The following is a 23,212-nucleotide window of genomic DNA, read 5'->3' as shown; positions in this document are numbered from 1 at the left end:
ACGTGGGAGAAAATAAAAAAGAAGATCTATAGAAAATTGCCCCAATGGACATCAACGCAAGAAGCCTTTTTTGGAAGATGGACATTAACTGATAAATGGCTAAATTATAAAGATTTACTAAACAAAAACAAAGATGACAGCTATCAAATGAAAACATTGGAGGAACTAACTCTTATAGATACGAAGATGAACTGGTTCTTATACACACAATTAAAAGAACGTTATAAAATGGATGTAAAGCTGTATGGAATTGAAGGAAATATGGAGGAACTTGATAAAATATTATTAGGAGAAGAAAAAAAAAGAGTATCCAAATTATATCAATTTCTATTAAAAATTGACCAAGAAAAAGAAATAATATCGGATGCAATGATTAAATGGGCTACGGACTGTGGGCACACCATTGAAATAGAAAGTTGGGAGCGGGCCAGAAAGAAGACTAAGGAGTTTACATATTCGCAAAGTCTAAGGGAAAACCATTGGAAGATGGAGAATCGCTGGTATCTAACTCCGAGCAGATTGGCAATGATTGATAATAAAAGATCTAATAAATGTTGGAAATGCAACGAGGCAAAAGGAACATGGTACCACATGTGGTGGCGGTGCCCAAAATTGAAAATCTATTGGAAAAAGATTCACACAACAATTGAGAACATGTTAAATATAAAATTTGAACTTAAACCAGAACTATACCTCCTAAACATGACAAATAAGCTGCCAATAGAGATTGAAAAAGTACAAGGAAGAATAATGTTGTACATGATAACAGCTGCGAGGCTACTTATAGCACAATTCTGGAAGGATTACAATACTCCGAATATAGATTTGTGGCTCCAAAAACTCATGGACATGGCAGAAATGGACAAACTTACAGCATATTTAAAATTTAGAAACATGGACAGGATAGAAAAGGATTGGTACCCAGTGCAACAATTTTGGGAAGCTAGGTGGTTAAACGAAGAGGTACATTGATAGTTTGAAATGACAGTATTAAAGCTGTAATGTAAATATTTAATGATTAATAAAGGATGTAAATTCCAGATAGACAAAAGGAAAAAGAATTAAGAAATTAAAGGAAAATCCGACAAGTAGTTTGAACTAGACACAATTGAGTAATATGGGTTAAGGAAGGGTTTGGAACTATAACAAGGGAATAATTTAAAGGATTAGATGTATTACAAAACACTATGATTCATGTACAGAACAGATGAAGTATCTCCTTTTTATGTTTGTGCGATGTTTTTTTTTTTCTTTTTTTCTTTTATGTACACAAAATGAGAATAAAAATATATATATAAAAAAAAAAAAAAGAAAGATTTGCAATAGTACGACAATTCTATTTTCCCAGGCCTTTTCTTGCCTTGGAGTTGTGTATATTTTAATGATCTGGAAACTTTAAAAATGCATCATGACCTTGTTGAGATTCATCTCAGGGAGTGTTCCTTTAGAATATATTTCTTGCCATGGAAATGTATTCTTTTTGTTTTGTTTTTTACCTTGGAAACTGCTGCATTGAACATTAGAAGTAATTTCTTGACTGTGACAGTGGTGTGGAAATGGAACCAAGTGCCTAGAGAGGTGATGGTATCTTCTTCTCTGGATGTCTTCAAAAAGAGTCTGGACAGCTACCTGCTGGGGATGCTTTAACTAGAGATCCTGCGTTGAGCAGTGGATTGGACTCATGGCTCATGAGGCCCCTTCCAATTCTATGAGTCTATAATTCTATGACTCTATGATTCTAACTATCACAAAATCCAGAGCTGTCTCCATCAATGTTGAATTCTACCTGACATTCTAATGAAGGTGGGATAAGGAATGTTCTCAAAGTGTTTACCTAAACAGAGAGCAAGCTAAATGGGAGACTTGCTGGTCTATGATATGCAGTAAATGAGCTCTGTTAACAATTACATCCAATAGCAAAATCTGCAACAACCACAACCAAAAGAAGAACTTTAGTTTTCTGCATGTATTAAAACATTTTCTACAATCTGTTCTGTATTTATTTATTTACAGAAGGCTTCCAAATAATTGTTTCATTGTATTGTGGATCATGTTAGGAGTCATTTTAAGATCTCTTGTCCTCAAATTAAAATATGTGAAACTTGTTCCTCCAAATGTCCTGGCACATGTGAACAACCAAAGTCACAGAGGTGCGGTTCCATAATGGGAACAACAAACCCAGAATGCGTGAGTGAGATTATTTGCATAGTCGCACTAAAATAAACGACGTGTGAATGACCCCTGAAATGTTTGTAAAAGTTAGCAAACATGATCAGATGATGAAGGGAAGAAAGGGAAAGTAAGAGGTTTTTTGCACAGAAAAAAAAAACCAAGGCCTGTTACAGACAGGCCAAAATAAAGCTGCTTCGAGTCACTTTGGAGATATGGTATTTCAATGATGCATGCGTTCTAAGAGTCCAAAAGCTGTACCAAAGCCACACTCCAGTTCTAAGGACTGAAGTGCAGCTTTGGTGTGGCTTTTGGACTCTTAGGATGCATGCATCATTGAAATACCATACCTCCAAAGTGACTCGAAGCAGCTTTATTTTGGCCTGTCTGTAACAGGCCCCAGTTTACTTTTCCCTGTTTGACTCCTCTTCTGGGACAAATTAGTTGATGCCACCATCCCAGTGCAGCCCAGCTCCCAGGCACTGCTCTTAAATACTGGAAAGCTCCTGGCTTTGAAAAATGGCTGCTGAAGCACACTTGGGACTCAGGCTGCAGTCGGGCTGCACTTAACTGGCGGCATCAGCAGCGAATTTGGAGTTCCTTTGGTTATTATTATACCTGGCTGCATCCTGGAAGAGGATTCAAACCGGAAAAGGTAAACCAGGTTTTCTTGCTGTGCGAAAAACTCCTAAGTCATGTAGTCAGTCAACTAAAGTACATTATACAGAAAGGTGGAATACAGCCCTGAAAAAAGAGAAGAATAAAATTAGAGGGGAAAGAAGTTTAGTGGGCTGGATAGCTAGCATAGTTTCTCCAGCAACTTAAACAGTATTTCTTTGGGAACTCAAAAGAGGAGGAGGATCTTAAATTCCTCTGGAAGGGATGTCTTGTAGGTATTTAGATGATCACTGTTCGGGAATCCAAAATGGGGAATCTGTGCCTGATAGTATACATTTCTGCATTTAAATTGGGAACTCACTTGGTGCGTACAACCATCCAAAGCTGCCTTGAATCTCATTTTGGAAGAAAAGCAAGATAGAAATTCAATAAACAAATAAATATATAATAAATTATCACTCCAGTGGTCTTGTACTTATCATTGAATCGAATTGGAAAGGGGCCACAGGGGTCATCTAATCCAAACCCATCAGGAATACACAACTAAAGCAATCCTGAAAATACCCATTAAACCTCTGTTTAAAGAAGAAGAGGCCTTCACTGTCAAAGGCAATGTATTCCACTGCTGAACAGCTCTTACAGTAAAAATAAAAATATTCTTCCTAATTTTTAGGGGGAATCTTTTCTTGTCATTTAAATCCACTGGTTTGTATTCTAGTCTCTGGAGCAGCAGATAACAAGCTTGCTCCATCTTCTACATGACATCCCTTCAGATACTTAAAGATGGCTATCATGTCACCTCTCAGTCTTCTCTCTTCTTCATGCAAAACATACCCAACTCCCTAAGTCATTTCTCCTAGGGCTTGCTTTCCAGACCTTTGATTATTTTGGTTGCCCTCTGGACAGACTCCAGCTTGTCAATATCCTTCTTGAACACTGGTACCTAGAACTGGATGCAGTATTCCTTTTCCTTTGTGTACTAAAAGGGACAATTTAAAATTAAAGCACCGGTATTCTTTCTGGGGAAGGGGGTGTTTTGCCATCTTATTCCTTTTGTTTCCCAATATTTGGGCCTGTACCGACAGGCCAAAATAAAGCTGCTTCAGGTCACTTTGGAGGTATGCTGTTTAAATGACACACGCATCTTAAGAGGCTAGAATCTGTGCCAAAGCTGCGCTCCAGTCCTTAGGACTGGAGCGTAGGTTTGGTGCAGCTTTCAGACTCTTAGGATGCATGCATCATTTAAACAGTATGCCTCCAAAGTGACGCGAAGCAGCTTTATTTTGGCCAGTCTGTATGGGCTCTTTGTCTCTACCAAAGTCATGCCTTCCTTCAATACCCCAGCCACATTGTCAGCCCTATTGTTAGGGTTGTTGTGAGAATAAAGCAGGTTTGAGTGTTAAATTATGACTCTGGAGACCAGCGTTCGAATCCCAGCTTGGCCATGTAAACCCACTTGGGCAAGTCACATTCTCTCAGCCTCAGAGGATGGCAGTGGCAAAGCCCCTCTGAAGACATACGCCAAGAAAACCCCATCACCTTAGGGTCACCGTAACTCGGAAACTCACACAACAACAACAACCACAAGCTCACCCTTGAGCTCACTGGAGAACAGGTGAGATAGAAATCTAACATACATAAAGAAAACTGTATTAAAAACCCATAAAGAATGTACTGAAGGACATGACATCCAAAGGCTGAGAATTTTTGTGTAACACAGTCCTTGCTTTGTGTCATATCATAGTGATGTCACAGCAAGCCATCTATGACAACCCACAAACAAGGGGGAGGGGTAATTCAGAAGCAGATTCCCCTTGGATTTGCCTTTTTTTCTTGGGACCTGGTATTGGAAGGCTGTACCAAGAAGATGAGCAGCATAGAAATCATCACATTCCCTGTAGTTGTTGCCGATTCAAGGCATAGACTCAAAACTGGAAAGAAGCAGGCCCAAACGGGTGAATTCCCTCAATGTGGCAGAACAGAACTGGGTAGGTTCCTCTCAATTCTTAACCTGCTTATGTACTAGAATCACACAATGGAGTTTATCACACCAGTGAGATCCCGCAGGCAAACAGGAATTAACCATGATTTAATGCGAAGAAAACCCAGAAATGCCTGAAGTTTATCACACAACGTTGCAGTTACCGTGAAATGAAGCAAAGTTAAGCCGCAGTTAAAGCGGAGAAAACTGGCAGCTTTTTACTTTCGGAACTTCCTGAAAGTAAAAAGCTGCCGGTTATCTCTGCTTTCACTGCAGTTTAACTTCGCGTTATTTCATTTTGGAAGCAATTCGGTGTGATAAACTCCCCGAATTTGCAAGTTTTGCTTAAATATAAATTTAATTTAAATCGCATTTAACTCCCATTTGCCCGCAGGATCTCACTCGTGTGATAACGCTCAATGAGATCCTGTATATTTTTACTTTGAATTTAGTTCCTACTAGGCTGGATCTCCACTGCAGAAATTATCCAGGTTGACACCACTTTAACTTCCATGGCTCAATTCAATGGAATTCTGCTCATTAGCGTTTTGTGAGACGTTTAACCTTCTCTGTCAGAGAGCTCTGGTGCCTTAACAAACAAACAGTTCCCAGAATTCCATAGCATTGATCCATGGCAGTTAAAGTGGTGTCAGATTGGATTATTTCTGCAGTGTGGATGCAGCCTGAGTGCCACTTGGGATCACTCCCAGGTAAGCACACATATGGGATCACAGAGCTTTGGCGCTGGAATATAGATGAGAAAGGCCAGTAATTCATCCCTGCTGAACATCTGTTAACATCAGCATCCTGTTAACTCTAAGTAGTTCAGTCCACAGAATCTAGAAATCTGTCCCAGTAGTGTGACAGAATCAGAAAGCAGGCACCTGCCGTAAAATATACTACAGATGACTCAAACAAGTGAGCCAAACCATGTATTATTTAATGTATTTTAAAGCCCCCCCCGCCCTTAATTTTAGAAGAACGCCTACCAAGACAGCTCATAAAAAGAATGTCAACTACAAAGTGAAACTCAACATTATCCCACAGAAAGCACTTAAAGCAGAATAGAGCAATAAAAATAATAGCTTTAGTACATTAAAAAAAAAAAGGTGGTGGGGGGGGGGGGGAATAACTACCCGAACAACTCTTCAGAATTATCTTAGGTGACATGATGGAAGACTCTGGCAAATAAAAAACAAGGCTTTGCCTGATGCTGACATCAAATGATCTTCCCTTCCCTGGCCACTGGAGGAAGCCATTGCAAACACCAAATGCCAGAACTGAGAAAATTCTTCCTTTGCCCAATACCCACCTAGCGTTAACACATACTTTCCAAATGTCTTGATTTGTCATCCTCTCTGGTCCCACTTTTTCCAACTGTTTTTAAAATGTCCCAGCTTCTCACTCCTCCTCCTGCTTTCCCCCTTTGTCCTCAGCTTATTTCATTTGTTGCAAAATGAGTTCAAACTGCAAAAGTAGTTTACACTCAGTTCACTCAACAGCGGAGAGAAGAGACCGTGTGGAATCTTGCCCTTGCCAGTAGACTCAGGCAAAAACCAACTGCTGCAGCCTCTCCTAGTTTGTGTGCATCTTCATTCATAACTTTTGCCATCTTGTCCACACTCTGATGTTTTGCCACATGTATCCCTCTTTTCACCTATGAAATTTTGGAGGTTACAATTACAGGGGAGTGTGGGGAGTGAGCTGGAGTTGTCCCTGTTTTCATCATCATCTTTTTTCATCTCTTATTCCAAAACAACTGGGCATCTTATTGTTCCTATGGGTACATTTTGTGTTGTTTTATTTTCTTCACAGCTTCCTTAACATTAATTCCTGTGTACATAATATTGTTGTCATGTGCTCTGAGTTGAAAAAATGTTTTTGACTTTTCACAAGTTTTGTGAACTGATGGAAACATGAATGCCGCATCATCTATAATATTGGATTGACCCTTTGTAAATTTTCATTACTTCCTGCCAACAAGAACAGCATTACTGCCAAGGGCAGATTGAAGCAGCTGCCTCAGGCATGGACACTGGAGGGTGAGGGCTGTTGGAGGACAGTGCATATAACATGCCATACCTCTCTTACTACCTTTAGATATGGTGGAGGGCACTGTCTCACAGTGTGTATGTGCCTTCAAGTCACCCATCCACTTATGTCAACACCATGAATTTCATAGACAATTTTTTAGGCAAGGAATACTCATGAATTTCTTTGGCAAGGAATACTCAGAGGTGATTTTGCCAGTTCCATTCCCCCGAAATTAAGCCTACAGCACGTGGTATTCTCCAGCAGTCTTCCTTCTAGCTAATAACCAGGGTTGATCCTGCTTAGTTTCCAAGATCAGAAGGATTTGATGCCTTCGTGATATTTAGACCACTTTGCATGCAACTCACTGGGCAACCTTGGGCAAGTCATATTCTAACAGACTCAGAGGATGACAATGGTAAACCCCCTCTGAATAAATCTGGCCAAATAAACCCTGTGATAGTTTCACCTTAAAGGTAAATGTAACCCCTTGACATGAATGTCTAGTCGTAACTGACTGTTGGGACGGTGCTCATCTCCATTTCTAAGCTGAAGAACCAGCATTGTCCGAGGACTGCTCTGGTGATCATGTGGCCAGCATGACTGCACCAAACACTGTTACCTTCCCACTGAGAAGTGGTATCTATCTATCTACTTGCATTTGCATGCTTTCGAACTGCCTGGTTGGCAGAAGCTGGGACTAGTGACAGGAGCTCACCCCATCATGCAGCATTCAGGCCTCAAACTGCCTTCTGTGCCTCCCCTGAGTTAATCGAATATTTTGGAATTTGGAACTCAGTTTGCACCAACTGAAGCAAGCTGAGGACAAAGGAGAAATGTGGGAGGAAGGGAAAGAACCTGGAGCATATGAAAATGTGGGACAACAGAGGATTAATTGGAATTCTCCTTGTGAAACCAAAAAAAAGTTGGAGGGCATACCCTACTTCAAGAACACTGAGCATCCTTTTACATCTCTTCTAAGCCTGATTAATGTAGCCTTTCCCTCAACCTCTGAGAATGAACTACACAGCTTCTGCTCCTCTGCCAAGTAAAAGCACAAGCCTACAATTTTGGGGCCTTTAATGGCTAGAGTCAGCATACAGCAGCCCCCAAACCACCAGGATTTTGGGACCTGTTAAACCTTGTAAGGACCTGTACATCTGATACAAGCGGGAAATTGCTGTATACAATTTCCAAAGCAAAGGTGTTGTGGGAAAAGCTTTTTCAGCTCTCTCTGGATAGGAAAGTAGAGGGCAAGAAGTTGTTACAGTGCAGAAATGTTTTAGATAATGTTGAATATATGATTCTGGACTTGCCAAAAGCAAACAAAATTCCCCCTTTAAAAAGGAAGCAATTGTTCTAAAGTTCTCTCCTGCTAGAGCACAAAGAAGCTTGAGAATTTGACTTTGGCTGAGCATTAGTCTCCTAGGCTGTGTGTCCCAAACACAGTGTTAAAATCTACCCGACATTTGGGACACACTGCAGAGAGACGAGGTGACAGAGCCAATATATGGTTCTTGGTTTTTTGCCAGTCCCCAGTGCCACCTGGGCCAGCTGCTCCCATTCAAGGGTGATAGATGGCACAGTAGACAAGACATAGTTCACGCTGTACAAGATTTAAAGGGGAATTAGCCCTATGTTTCAAAATGCCAAATGTTGGCTTTAGCTGCTGCTTTGCCGTATTCTACTTCCTCTATCTGGGCACCTAATTATATTTTATTATATTATATCTGGGCATTTAAAATATATTCTGGAAATTATTCTAATTATACTAATCATTCCAATTTGCTTTCCAGTTGTGTAAAATCAGCACTGTATCTCAACTGTCATACCAGTCTTTTTTTCTATTACAAATGATCTGAGAGAACCAATACACAGTAATGTTTAAAGTGCTGGACTTGGGACATAGAGACCCAAGTTCAAATCTCTGCTTGGTCATGGAATTTACCATGTGATCTAGTCCCACACCTCACTCTGCCTTGCCTTCTGCTCCCTAACTTCACCCTCTCAATGTGTCCTTCACCACCTGAATTTACAGTGCCTTCCCCCTTGACTTTTACAAGGGCTAGAGACTTGCCTTGTTGTTTTTTTAATGAAAATTTGGCATCTGGAACACATGATGGCTTCACCAGGCACTATGGTGGCCTAAAATCTAGATAAAACCTGGCTAAACTGGGGAACTGAAAACGCTATCAATGGCCCAACTGGGAGGTTAGCCTAGTATGAGAGCATGCTTCTTATACATCCCCTCCTTAGGTGAAAACCCCTATTAACTGCACCATCACTCTGCACCAGAAAAGTGTGGGGAGGGAAGGATTGTCATGCTAATTCAACTGTTATTGTTATGTGCCTTCAAGTTGACTCTGACTTATGATGGTCCTCTTATAGGGTTTCCTTGGCAAGATTTATTTGGGTGTGTGTGTGTATGTGTGCATCGATTTCTTCTGAGACAGAGAGTGTGACTTGCTCAAGGTCATCCAGTGAGATTCCATGGCTGAGCAGGGATTCAACATTTGGAGGGCCACACTTGTCCCACCCCAGTGTCTATGACTGCAGCCTTAAGAGAACTTCTTGAACTGATGACAACAGTTACTACAGCATTAGAGATGGTCACAATGCATTTTTAATGTTGGAATGGAAAGGTGAGGGAGAAAGGTCTCAATTAAAAAAACAATGGACTTGGTGCTATAGATATTGTGTGCACCACTCTCCTCCAATTCATCACTGGGCATCTGTACTGATTTGTTATTTAAACTGATCAGCAACACAGTGGAGATCATACAAGCACAACCAGGGAGGAGTCTCAGCGTATTGTATATTTCTCCCACAAATTTCTCCTCTAATTGAGAAAATGCAACGGGTGTTTGGAGTGGTTGTAGATTAGGAGCAGGAGGAGACGGGAGAATTTGGTAAAGGTAACTTTAGGACTACAATGCCCAGAAATCCCATTCTGTAAATTGTAATCCCCAAAAGTAATCCCCCCAGCACTGAGAGAGGGCATGCATAATGTTGAAGTGGGGATTGGAAGTAATTGGGCTAGTTGATGTTAATAATATGTCATCCTGAAATCCTTTCACACAACTGTTTTTTCTTTTCTTCCAGCAAGGAAGCATGTGGATAATAAACCTCCCAGTACCCAGGTCCACCACTACTTCAAGGTCACCAAGATACAGGTACCTGAGCTTCCCCTCTTGCAATTGGTGCTGACCTAGAGCATGGTACTATACTACTATAACGTAACTTATATGGAACCTTTAGCTGGTCCACAGTGCTAATAATTACAGTTTTCATGGTTTCCTGACCAGCTCCGGCACTAGCCATGCAGGCTGGGAATTCTGGGAATTATAGTCTGAAAATGATCTTTTTTTAGTTCTGGTTAATGTTCTCATGAAGCTTTCTTAAAAAGACATGGGGGGGGGGGCTATTGGAGGAGATCTCATGCACTTGTGGAGGTTTTTAAAGCTTAATTTGTTGTGGGGATGCCCAATGATACACAGATTTCAGTTTGATCCACCATGTGATTGACAAGAAGGATGTCACTCTACTGCTCCACATTGATTTTATGGGTGCATAATTCTGATCTCAGCAAAAGTAATAGCAATGGCTAGACTCTCACAGGGAGCTACTTGGCAGGTGAGGCAGATCCATCCTTTCCCTGCACTGCCTAGTGCAGATAAGAAAGATGGTCCTGTGTTTGCTGTCTGGACAACTGGACTTGGCCAATTCAGACCCAGTCCAGCCATCCAGACAGCCAAGAGAGCTGGATGCACTCCAGAGTTTCTTTGAAACCCCAGAGTAAACCACAGGTTCTCTTTAACCAGATCAACATCTGAAAACCAAAGTTTTGCTTTGGATGCTGCCATACATCATTTGGACAGATCACACCAGGACCAATGTGAGCCTGGTATACATCCTTAGTGTGGACAAGCCCCTAGAGAAGCCACAGATGCAGGCAAAACGTCAGGAATAAATTCTTCCAGAGCATGGCCACATAGCCGAGAAAACCCACAGAAAACTCTGCGTTTAATTTTATTTTAAATACATTTCTATTCTTCCAATAAACCTAACCAAGTCTCCGTACTCTCTTTTCTTCAGAAGTTAAAACTTCCCAAGATTGTGGAGGAGGAGAGGACGGAGAAGCCAAATGATCCTGTGCCAGACCATGTAATTAAGAATGCTAAGTTATAAATAAAACAAAAATAAAATCCAGGATGAGCATTTCTCCCTTTTGAGTTTTAGGAAACAAAGTGGAGCCACTGACCAAAGTCATGTGACATTTAGAGGAAGTGAGGAGGTTTCCTAATTCCAGAATAGATGCAACGGTTATTGATTTTCTATTAATTATAAATGGACCTATGTATTCATATCCTTCAATTTCCCTTTTTGAGTATAAGTTCTTTGACTATAAGTTCTTTGTGGCAGTCCTGGCCAAAATATAAGAATCAAGGCTCCGAATGGGACAAATGAGTTCCAATATTTGTTACTATAATTCATAGGGGCTTTTAAAATAGCCAAATAATTGTCTGGACTATTTTCTGGCAGTTCCCAGTACTAGTTGCAACACTTTATTCCAACAGTTAAAGGAGTTGCTTTTTGATTCTGAGACAGAATCTGATTCTGTCTCAGAATTTGATTCTGAGCAGAAGAGCATTTTCCTTTCCCTTTTCCTCCTTTCTTCTTTTTTAAACACTTTTTTATAGTTATGGTGGTACAGTATACTGCATCAGTGAAATGGGCCTTTTACACTATAACTCTATAACTTAAAAAATTCATACAGTAAAAATTTGCCCTTCATACCATAGGACCACCTAAGCAAACTATGCCCCAGTTTAAAAAAAAATTGAAGAACTATATTGCAGATCCAAGAAATTGCTAGAAATGGTCACCCAAAAGAACAAAACAAACAAGTCGATGCAGAGGTAACAAAAGTGACAAAAGCCAAAGAGCTATACTGCAAGAACCATGGTTATTTATACCCGTATGGAAGGCCTTCAGTTATGCTGTAGGAAGACCAGAATTTTAAACAGCTCTTCTCAGATTCTCTGATGTGGAGTGCCAGAGACAACACCATATTTGTGCCCACTGGCTACAACTGTGCCTTTAGTTCTTGGAGATGTGCCCAAGATCAGCAGCTGATGGCTCACAGATCACCACTGGGCCATAGACCATCGTATTGAGTTGTTGTTGTGTGCCTTCTCAAGTCATTTCTGATGTGTGCCAAGCCTAAGGAAACCTATCACAGGATTTTCTTGGAAATTTTGTTTAGAGATTTGCCATTGCTGTCTTCTGAGGCTGCAAAAGTGTGACTCGCCCAAGGTCACCAGTGAGTTTCATGGCTGAGCCAGGATTCGAATCCTGTTCTCTAGAGCTGTAGTCCAGCACTCAAAGCACTACACCAGACTGGCTCTTAGGCTACACATTACTGCTGGCCAAGCACAATTTGGACTCCCAGTGTCCTAGCTCAATACCCAAACCACTACCCCATGCTGGTTTTCACCATTTTGAGCAGCAGTCACATTTTTATAAATGTGAAGAAACACACTGTTATTCCATTTTATTCTGGCTGCCAGACTCTGTTAATAGAAAATACTGGAAATGAAGCCATACCTATGATTAAAGGTATAGTTTGGGATCTAAGATTGAGGGCAATCAGAAGGTTTGCCTGTGTTATATTTTTTTACTACATAGAGAAATCATGTTGAAAATACTTGGTAAAACAGGGGGATGTTTTATGCAGTTCTAGTGATTCAAAATCTTGCCTCTTAAAGTGTGCTAGTCCAATATTCAGTACACTACACCATACCAGTTGTCTTGTGAATATTTTTTAAAGTATAACTGCCAGAAGTATTCTGAGAGTTGTGATTTAAAAAATGATAATATATTCAAGTGACACATCTCCTTCTCCTCTCTGATGTTAGACATTATAATGAAACCTTTGTGTGATGATCATTCTTTTGTTGCTTATCTGGTAGCTCTATTTTGCTATTGCTGCAAGTGAAGTGTTTATTTGAACCCATTTCCCACATTTTATCTTTGGCTTTGATTTTGATTTTATTGTGATAGCCTACAGGTACATATAAATGAAATGCACAATACACAATTAATATAACTGCCTCAGACTCCCCTCTGTTCTAGCAGCCCAATGCAACCTCTGGCCATGCCCACAAATTGCCAGCTTTTACTGTGCCAAATATAGTCATCTCTCTGATTGATAAACTATCAGCACACCCCCAAAGCTATTTGCACTAATTAAAAAAAAGACTGAGGCAAATCTATTCATATTTTTTAAAAAAACAGCAACAAATGATCCTATCACATATTTCCCAATATTTCATCTAGTTTACCCCTGCCATCCAGACATCATAGAAGGGTAGGCTGGAGATGTACAAATTCAAGAGATGGCAAGATTGTAAAATTCCACCATTTGCTTTTTAAAAAAACAAATGATAATACATGAAAGCAAAATTAGAACTAGAGTGTAAAATGCCTAGGAATTGTACACGCTGGGAAATGTTGATGCAACTGTAGTTTTATGTTCCAGGGCAGTGGTAATGGGGTATATGAAATAATAAATTTGTTTTGAAACTCACACAGTTTTTCTCTTTCCACAGGAAGCCCAAAAGAAAATCGGGCTGATTGAAAGAGAAAACAAAAGCCTCTCAGCACGGCTAGCTAGTATATATCGCGGAACAGGCATGGTTGACTGCTGGAATGAATACCAACAGAAGAGGTGAGCACTTGGGAGATAGGAAGTAATGCCTCCAACCAAGGGGAAGCTGGGTTGAATCTTTGTTGTTCACTTAACCTGGGATAATCGATCTAGGGTTTTCCCCCCAAGTGTTAAAAAAAGATTTTTATTCTCGACTGCGTGAATAACCTATGTGGATAGAACCCGGATAAACTGGGATAAAACTCTAAATGCCTTGAACGTGCTTCGAATATATTTGCATCATTGACTCCATCTTTATTCAAACACTGATACATGAGAGCAACAGAACTCACATAGATGCACATAGATGTGGTTTTATTGTGTGAACAACAAACCCAGAATGCATGAGTGAGATTATTCGCATAGTTGTGCTAAAAAAAGTCTGAGTGACCCCCAGATTGCCAGGCTTTACCCAAGATCTAGTGCATACCAGAGGTGGGAGTGATGGCAGCGATTCTGCTTCAATCAAACAAGCACCTTGTCTGCACTGGCCATGATACTCTGTGAGGCAGCTGGGAGTATACTGGCCCCACAGCTGCCCCAAACTGCCCCTGTTACCTGGTCTTCCATTCCCACATTACAGCGGTTGCCTGCACATGTGTCCCATCTAACTGCCTGGCAAGTCTGCTGCCACTGCAAGTCACTCACTTCTGAGGTCAGAATGAGACAGCCACCATGGGGTGACGAGATGTCATAACTGCAGAGGAGGACAAGGCACCACAAAATGTAGGGCATTACCAAATAAAAACTAAAAACAGTAATATACAGTGGGTCCTTGTTATACATGGGGGATGCATTCCAGACCACTCGCGTGTATGGAAAAAACCGCTAGACCTCAATACCTCAGAATGAGCAACCTGTAATGATGGGAGATGTGCTGGGTGGCTCAATCGGACACCTGTGCAGACAGCCACTGCAGCAACAGAGGATAAAAGATAATAACAGGTAAGTTATTTTAATGCATTTTAAGGCTGATACAGCCTGGTTCTGGTGTGGAACATGCCAGAGACGTTCTGTGGACTGCTTACACCAGAACTGGAATTTGGGATGTGTGTTGTCCAAATAGGGCAATGCCAGAAGGGGAGAGAAATGGGCCTTTTGGCCTGTGCAGACAGGGCCAAGATGTCAGGCTAGAGTTCCATGTTCTCAGAGTCTGGACTTTCTTCTCAGCATGAGAGCATGGCCTTTAAAATGTGGGCTTGTATATTTTACTCACTTGTTAGATGTGTGTGTGGGTGTGTGTTTTTGAATTAATGATATCATTGGTGCAATTGTGGTTGATGCTTTATACATTATGTGTTATGACATAATTGCCCATAATTGGTGTAATGTCACCAAGGCCTGGAGTTGTCCCTAGGTCTCAGGTTTTGACCTGAGGTCTCAGACCCTGGGATGATATTGACTCACACCTTCCAAACTGGCCTGATTTGGCAAGAGCACTTCTGATTAATCCTCTGTCATCCCATTTTTTCACCCGCTTTTGTTAAATGGCCTGGTTTTCCCTCTCCTCCTATTGACAGGGATTTGATTTGATTGCTGTTCAAGGGATAAGGCTGGGTATAATTTGTTGGGGTACCCACCTCTACCACTGGCTGTGAGGGAGTAGTGAATCTTAACAACGGAAGAGCTGGAATGCTTCTCTGTCATATATCACCTGTGGCATCATTTACCATCAATAAAGTTTATGCTATGGCAGAAAAATATATATCAGTGTTTGGTACTGAAAGAAGCCTTGGAGAAGCCTGGAAATGCACCCAGTTCCAGAAAAGAGACAAAAGGATTTTAATAGGACCAGTCTCAGTGTAGAAAAGAACTTTTCCAAATTGAATGCTGCTACTTCAAGAGCTTTCCTGTTGATTTTCTTTTAGAGCGGGGACTTGAATTGATTACTAAGAATAGATTACATTTCCACGATAATTAATTTACCATAATAAATAGTTATACTGATAAGAAGTGAATAAGTACATGCTTATTTACATTCATACCTTCAAGTATATGTATGCTAACAAGTCATTCCATAAATTAACCATGAGTATTATAGAGACTTTACTATGTCCTTGATATTTATTAGAGTAAAATATGAATTTAGGCTATGAACTGTGTGCTCAGACTCAGTGGGTTGGATTCAGATGTAGTGATGCCTAAAATAAAATTGTTCAGATTGATGGGACTTCAGTTGCTTGTTCCTGATTGATTAGAGAGGTCTTCTGGAAGTACAGCTTAATATGAATGACAATCATCAGCCTGCATACCTGTTGAATTTTTTATATATATACCGACATGGCTACCCAGCCCAAATCCTTTCTTGTACCCACATTAAACATGGTCTTTTGGGGATTTGTAGCAAATTACGACAGAAGCAGAACATGGAAGTTGTGAGGATTACCATGGAGAACCAGGCTATCCTCAAGAGGATCAGAGAGCGAAAACCAACCTATGATCGGAGACAATCTGAATTGGACTGGCAGGCAAGTGGATCTTTCACTAGATTTATCAAAAAGCAGCCAGTGACCATTCTTTTTGTTGCAGTAGCTCATGGCTTTTAAAAGCCAGCTAATGTGAGGGCAGCATCACCATTGTTTTTATATTGATGTATTGACTGATTGTTGTTACAATTTGTATATTGTATACAACCATGTTACCCGCTTTGATCTACCCAGGAAAAGTGGGCTACAAATAAATGATTTATTATTATTATTATTATTATTATTATTAGACTCCAGAAGTTCAGAGTTGACTTAATGGATTTTTCCCCTAAAAGTCCAACAGTCTGTTCTGTATTCTGAGCGCAGAATAGCAGTGTCATAATAAAGATGGAGCTAAATGCAAAATGCTGTGTCAAAGGGCAAAACCAATTAATATCCTAACAACAATGGTGTATTATAGCTTGTGTTTGTAGTTGAAGCAGTGGGATTTTAAATTAGCAGGAGGACTGCTGCCTCCATCAACCCACTGAGCCTTCTCTGTTCCCTTTGAGTTTAGCTGCATTCCTCATAGGAACTGGGGTGAATTTGGTGTGTGGAGCAGGTTTACCTAACAAGTGATGGGAACTATCCCAATTGTAAGGATTTGAGGATGGCTTGGCATCCCAAGTGCAATTAAGATCCATCCGTTTTACAAAAAAAACTGTTCTGAGGAGAGATGAAAACTATAAGAACTGGTTTGTTGCTACAGATCAGCAAAGATGTTTGCCTGTTTGGACTTTCCTATAGTGTTCAAGGAGACTGTAACAATGAGCAGCACCTGCACTTCGAAACTTGTCACCTTTGCACTGTACACTGGAATATATAAGTTCATGTCCACATTATAGTTACTGGGGAGGTGAGATTTTAACAGCCTAATTTTAGGAGTGGCAGGGGACAGTTTGCTGTCACTTATGTTAATTAAGTTGAGCATGTAGAAACCTAGTTTAATCATCCCAAGAAAAGGAGCAGGCAGGGTTATCAAGGGAATGCAAACACAGCAAATACAAGAGTTCTCGATAATGAATGATTTTCCATGCCTTGTCCTTTTCAGTGCTAGAAAGGTGTGGACTGAAGGAAAAGTTTATGGGGGAAATTTTTATTTGGAGTGTCAAAGCCCTCATTTTGCCCTCCTTCCAAATAGCAATATCCCTGCCTGGTTTCTCATCCCCAGTAGACGCTGGAGAGGGGAGACAAGCTGAAAGAAGATGTTTGTATGATTTAAACCATAGAACTGGTGTAAGTGGAAAGACATAGATCGCTATATCAACTATGACAGAAACCTGTCTCCCAAGTATTATTTCTGCCTAAATGGGGATGGGGAGGAAGAGGGGAATGACTGTTTTAAGGCAAAGAGTCAAAAACTCTCAAATAAGAACATGTATGCTGAACCTAGAAGTTTTATTTATATTATTATCTGTATTTTATTCTTTTAACAAGCAATCTGTTTTAATATTGTAATAATGTTATTCTATTCTTTGTATGTTTTTAATTGTACTGTAAGCTGCTTTGAGTCCCAGTTTTGGAAGGGAAAGCTGGATACTACTACTACTTATTATTATTATTATTATTATTATTATTATTATTATTATTTATTAATGTTAACTTTCATGAATGTCACATTTATTAATGCTCAGTCAGTGTGTGTTCAATCTTTACATTTCCAAATAAAATTGAGTATCAACATTTCAGTCAATTTTGCAATCCCCTCCCCACCTGCTCAGCATTTAGAGAGTATGATCTTTGGAGAAAGAAGAGATTGTAGAGGGACAATTTCTGAAGCTCCCATGTGGGAGGTGAATGTTCTAACCCTGTTATTAGCAACTGTGGAGGAACAGTGTTTCTAGCTCCCCGGTCACGCTGCAGCCTTCTTCTTCGTCTCTCTTGTCTTAATTGTCAAAAATGCTGCCAGCCCTAATTTCTCTGTCGGTGGAATTGAAATGCCTCCCCAAAGTCAAGCAACATCTTCTTGATGTCAACAATCCTCCCACAGACAGAAAAAGCAGACGGCACAGCTGCAAACTTTGTCTACTTAGCACAAAAGTTGCCACTTCTTTGTCTCTTGCATGAAAATGGAGACACTTTACACTCTGTTGTTATGTGCCTTCAAGTTGATTTCGACTTTGTTGCTGTTTGTTGCTGTGAGTCTTCAAACTGTTTCCGACTTTTGGCAACACTAAAGTAAATCTGTCATAGGGTTTTCTTGGCAAGTTTCTTCAGAGGGGGTTTGCTATTGCCATTCTCTGAGGCTGAGATAGTGTAACTTACCAAGATCACCCAGTGGGTTGACATGGCTCAGCTGGGATTCAAACCCTGATCTCTAGAGTCATAATCCAATACTCAAACCACTACAGCATGCCAATTTACAGCAACCCTACAATGGAGCTTTTTTGGCAGTATTTGTTGAGAGAACGTTTGCCACTGTTTTCCTCTTGTCCAAGATCATCGCATGAGATTTCATAGCCAAATGACAATTCAAAACCTGGTCCCTCAGAGTCCTAGTCTGACATTCAACCCATTACACCATGCTGGCTCTGTATACCTGGGCCTAAAACTCTTCGATACTGCCTTTGCCTTATTTCATTTATTCTGTTTGTTTGTTTGGGCCTCCAGATGTTTTGGACTTCAGCTCCCAGAATTCCTGACTGCTGGCAAGCTGGGTAGGGCTTCTAAGAGTTGGTCAGAAACACCTGGAGGATTAAAATCTGAGAACTGGTGGTTTAAATTTTGAGTCATCCCAAATACAAAAGCTAGGAAATACTGATGATACTAAAACATAGCAGTAGCATAGCATACTGAGCTTGCAAATGTTGCATTTTTACATTACAACCAGGGATTTTAAGGGCTATCACCCAAAAAGTAAAGCACCAGCACTGGAGTATGACTTTAGAGACCAGGGTTCGAATCCCTGCTCAGCCATGGAAACTCGCTGGGTGACTTTGGTCAAGTCATATGCTCTCAGCCTCAGAGGAAGACAAAAGCAAACTTCTTCTGAACAAATCTTGCCAAGAAAAAACAGCAATAGGGTCACCTTAGAGTTACCATAAGTCAAAAGTGACTGAAAGGCACATAACAACAACAAAACAACAACAACAACAGTGCAACTTGTAATATTTCTAAGCACTGAAGAATGCACACCATAGAAACAAACCAGTTGGTATCATCTCTAATAGCTAGTTCAGCTGTGTGTTTCTTCAAGGGTGTTGTGAATGGGAGGCACAGTCCAAGAATATCTGGAAGGCCGCATCCTTTCCATTCCCACCTTAAAGTCTTTCAACATTTCTTGTGAATCTGCACAAAGAAAGGCAGTCTAGTATGTTAGTGAAGCCAAGGAGAATCTCTCCCTCTCTGTTGAAGACAGTCCTCTTGCTAAGTCTATTGCAACACTGAAGGCGACTATTTGTCATATCTGTAACGCTGGGCCCAAACAGACAGGCCAAAATAAAGCTGTTTCAGCAGGTCACTTTGGAGGTAAGCTGTTTAAATGATGTGTGCATCCTAAGAGTCCAAAAATCACACCAAAGCCACACTCCAGTCCTAAAGGCTGGAGTACAACTTTGGCACAGCTTACCTCCAAAGTGACCCGAAGCAGCTTTATTTTGGCCTGTCTTTTCGGGCCCACTGTCATCCTAAATGTGGTTGTGGGAATCCACCATCAGCATAGCATGATCACAACAGCACTAGCCCCGTGTAGTAGACTGCATTTAGCGACAACGTTAAAGTGATCCAATATGATTCAACATAAATTTAAATAGCATCAATTACTATAACTAAATGTTTGCCTGTGTTTACCTTAATCTTTGCAGAATTCAAGGAAATATCTGAGGAACACCACCTGCTTTCTAATCTCAAACCGCGAGTAAGTATTGTAAAAAAAAAAACAACCCACACAAACACTTTTCTGTGGAGAGAATGCATATGTGCATAGAGAAATTCTCTTCAGCTGCATAGACAAGGGAGGGAGAAAAACTTTGTCCAGAAAGCCCAAGAGAAACTAGCTGAGCAATATGATTTTTTTCCTTTACAAAATGTTGAGTTCAGCTACTGAAGCCTGTTACTCAGAAAATGCAAGAAAAGACCTTGACATGGGATAATCTACATAGAATAGAATACCTTGCACAACAAGTGTATCTATTCAAAAGCCAAATGTCCAGAGGCAATTAAACATTATCTGAGGTCTGCAAAAGGCACACTTGCATTTCCAAGATGTCATTAGTAACTATTTAAGGTAATTTTTGTGGGTATCCTAGATATCTTATTCTGTTTTCAGACTTTGATCTGCCAAAATGCCCATGAGGCTATTTATAATTGCATAGTTTCAATTAAAAATTTTAATTCAGGTGGGCAGTACCACCAAGCATTTGTGTGGCCCACACTGGCACCCAACTACAGCTGCTGAAATGGGTGCTACTGATACACCAAAAATGTAGCTGCTGTCACATTGGCATTGTGTTGTGTGGTGATTGTCTTGGCGGCTTCAACCTGGGGCTAGTTAGCATGGTGAAACTTTGCTTCTAAACAGTCTCAAGAGAGTAAAAGGAATCCCTTTTATTACCTGGGGCTGCTTGGAGTCCCCTCACACAAGCTAGAGGGGAAAAGAAGGGGGGGGGAAGGGGTTCTTAGGTTGGTACTGGTACTGAGGTTGTAACATAATGGTTGAAAAAGTGCAATGATTAATGTGCTGAATTTGCATAATCAGAATGCAAAACTATAATATGCCAGGATATAAGGACTGGAGTATGGCAACCCTAGCTACAGTCATAATGGGAATGTGCATGTTTACACTACTCCATCATGTCTACACAAAGGCTGTGTATAAGGTGGGCTGATAGAGGCACTATATTTTGAAGGAGGTGTTTTATAGAATGGTTTAGGCTTGACCCACATTTGTTTAGTACAAAGCTGGGGGAAGTTTTGACCTTCTGAACATTTAAAGTATATTTATCATTATTGGAAGGGGAAAGATTCTCCATACTGGTCCAGAAGTAAGCCTGTCCATTTGTTCTCTTTGTACAGCATCCCATCTAATAACCTTTACCAAATAGTTCTGAAGCACAGTAGAGAAGGTGATACATCTCAGAAAAATGCCCCCTTTTTAGACTAGGAACTGGTTCTGTGAACTATAGTCCAAAAGTAACATTCTCCCAAGCTGTGGCTAGAACCTGTTATTATAACAAGAAACTTGTGGCAATGCACATTATACATCAACAGAGAAATCTAATGTTCAAAAGCAGCCCTGCTAACAAGGATTGCTCCTTCCACTAGTAGCCTTGGTCCAATGCCATATGCTTTTGGCTTGCAAACTGATGGCTCTGCTTCCAGGATAAGCTTATTGACACATTGGCAAGCCCCCCAAAGCCTTCTGTTGCTTGGCCCTGGGTTGTGTTGTTGGCCCTCAGAACTTGCCTTCTTCATCCATAAATGGTGTGCTGAATTCTAGAGATTATTCTTTGTTGTGAGCACAAAGAGCACATGGTTCTGAGTGTGGCTTTAGAGAGATATTGCCACTCACACATTGTATTCCTCAACACCATGTATGGATGTAAGAGCTGGATATTGAAAAAAGCATTTAGGAAAAAAATCAACTCATTTGAAATGTGGTGTTGGAGAAGAGTGCTGAGGATACCATGGACAGCAAAGATGACAAACAAATGTGACTATGCCTTTCTTTCTAATATTTCCTCTTCTGATTTATTGCAGAAAGCTAGGCTATACGAGGAATAAGAACGCATTTGGGGCTGCTCGACTATGACAGCCAGGTGATAGTACTCTCAGCAACTGGCTGATAAACTTTATTAAGATTTTAGAATAAAGCATGAAACACTGGAAACACATCTTCTCACTTCTCTTATTGAACATTGGCAAGCACCAAGGCATGCTTAATATATGTATACTTTCCACAAGATTGTTCACATTTATGAAAGAAATGGCTCAAACAACAAGCTTGAGCCAGTGGCATCTTAGGGACAGAAATATTTTATCGAAAGCTTTCACAGACCTTCTTAATATTTTGTTTGGATTGTGGTCAATGACTTGCCTATCTTAATTGGCCAAACAAAACAGTCTTATTTGTTAAATAAAAATATGAACATTGCCATCCATTTTGAAGCAGTTAATGCTCTATTATTCCTTAACAAACCCTACAGAACATCATGCCAATGATGTACCAGTCTCAAATTCTGTAATCGGACTCATGAGGAGATGAAGCATCCTATGTTGTATTAGGGGCTGTGCAGACCACCCCTGAAGAGGCAGCCTACAGTCACCTCCATCTTCCACAGATTGAGGCCATGGCAACCGCATGGGGCAGCCCCGATCTGTTTACCCACAGTATAACGGTGTGGAGACAAAGACTGGACATACTTTCTGTCAGAAAACAGAGAGCCCTATTGCATGAGAAAAAATAGCCCAAATAGAGTAGGACAGAAACAGCTTTCTTCATGTCACTTCACATACCATCATAATACTTCCATTCTTTTCCTGAGGGAGATGGTCATAAAAGCATGCCTTTTGTCGAAAAGATTTTTCCAGTGTGACATGGCATGGGGGAACTGGCATGGAGAAAACTTGTACTCTCCCATTCCATTTCTGCTTTCTTTTCTCATGTGATATGGCTCTAAGTCAGGGGCCCGAGACAGTCAGGCCAAATAAAACACCTTCTGGGTGCTTTGAGGGCATGGCGTTCAAACAACACCTGCCCCTGAAGTTGCCAGAAGTCGCTCTGGGACTGGCTTATGTGGCCCAAAGCCGGTCCGAAAAGGAAAGGCAAAAAGCCACTCCAGCTAGCAGCCCATTTGGGACTGTGGCAATGGTTGGCATTAGGATTATGGTGTCCAGTCACCATGGTCCTGGTGCGATCCCAGCTGGAGAGGCTGCAGATCACTCTATTTGACCTGTCTGCTTCGCCCCAGGACCTTCAGTGAACTAGGAGATGGTATGTGCCTACAGTGTACACTTGTCCGGGAATGCTGCCAACACACACTCACACGACTGATAAGAGCCTGCTCGGCAAAAGGTAAACACGCTGAGCTGCCAAGAAGCAGTTCCTCTAGCAACAATGCCAAACGAAGTCCAAAGAGAATAAGCCATAAGCCAGTCCAAAGTTCAGGATTATAGAGAGCAATACTACCAGTCCAGTCTGAGGTCAAGAATACCAGAGGCTTGGTCAGCAAGTCCGGTCTGAGGTCAAGGATTCCAAGGCAGTCAAAGGTCTAGTTGGCAAGGAATCAGATCCAGCAGCGT

At 40.8% G+C, this 23,212-nt stretch overlaps 1 protein-coding gene across 1 annotated transcript; it reads left to right on the top strand.

Annotated features, from left to right (window-relative positions):
• Positions 1–4,654: 4,654 nt before the first annotated feature.
• On the top strand, positions 4,655–21,778 carry CFAP97D1 (CFAP97 domain containing 1). Its single transcript, XM_089531654.1, has 7 exons — positions 4,655–4,775; positions 9,902–9,972; positions 10,895–10,963; positions 13,411–13,529; positions 15,853–15,976; positions 19,777–19,829; positions 21,671–21,778. The coding sequence occupies exons 1-7, from the start codon at positions 4,655–4,657 to the stop codon at positions 21,720–21,722; spliced, it is 609 nt and encodes a 202-aa protein (XP_089387780.1). The 3' UTR covers positions 21,723–21,778.
• Positions 21,779–23,212: the final 1,434 nt, after the last annotated feature.

Source organism: Sceloporus occidentalis, unplaced genomic scaffold, assembly GCF_023333645.1.
Source record: "Sceloporus occidentalis isolate IW3139 unplaced genomic scaffold, rSceOcc1.0.p SCAF_7, whole genome shotgun sequence".
Classification (NCBI taxonomy): Eukaryota; Metazoa; Chordata; class Lepidosauria; order Squamata; family Phrynosomatidae; genus Sceloporus; species Sceloporus occidentalis.
The sequence above is the reverse complement of the archived record's forward strand: the minus strand, read 5'-3'. Positions and strand labels throughout refer to the sequence as shown.

What these genes read in the sequence shown, in the direction of transcription:
- CFAP97D1 (XM_089531654.1), top strand. Translation starts at nt 4,655, where the DNA reads ATGAGCAGCATAGAAATCATCACATTCCCTGTAGTTGTTGCCGATTCA. An exon ending in ATGTGGCAGAACAGAACTGG is followed by an intron (nt 4,776 to 9,901) that starts GTAGGTTCCTCT and finishes CTTTTCTTCCAG; the next exon opens with CAAGGAAGCATGTGGATAAT. An exon ending in AATGAATACCAACAGAAGAG is followed by an intron (nt 13,530 to 15,852) that starts GTGAGCACTTGG and finishes GGGGATTTGTAG; the next exon opens with CAAATTACGACAGAAGCAGA.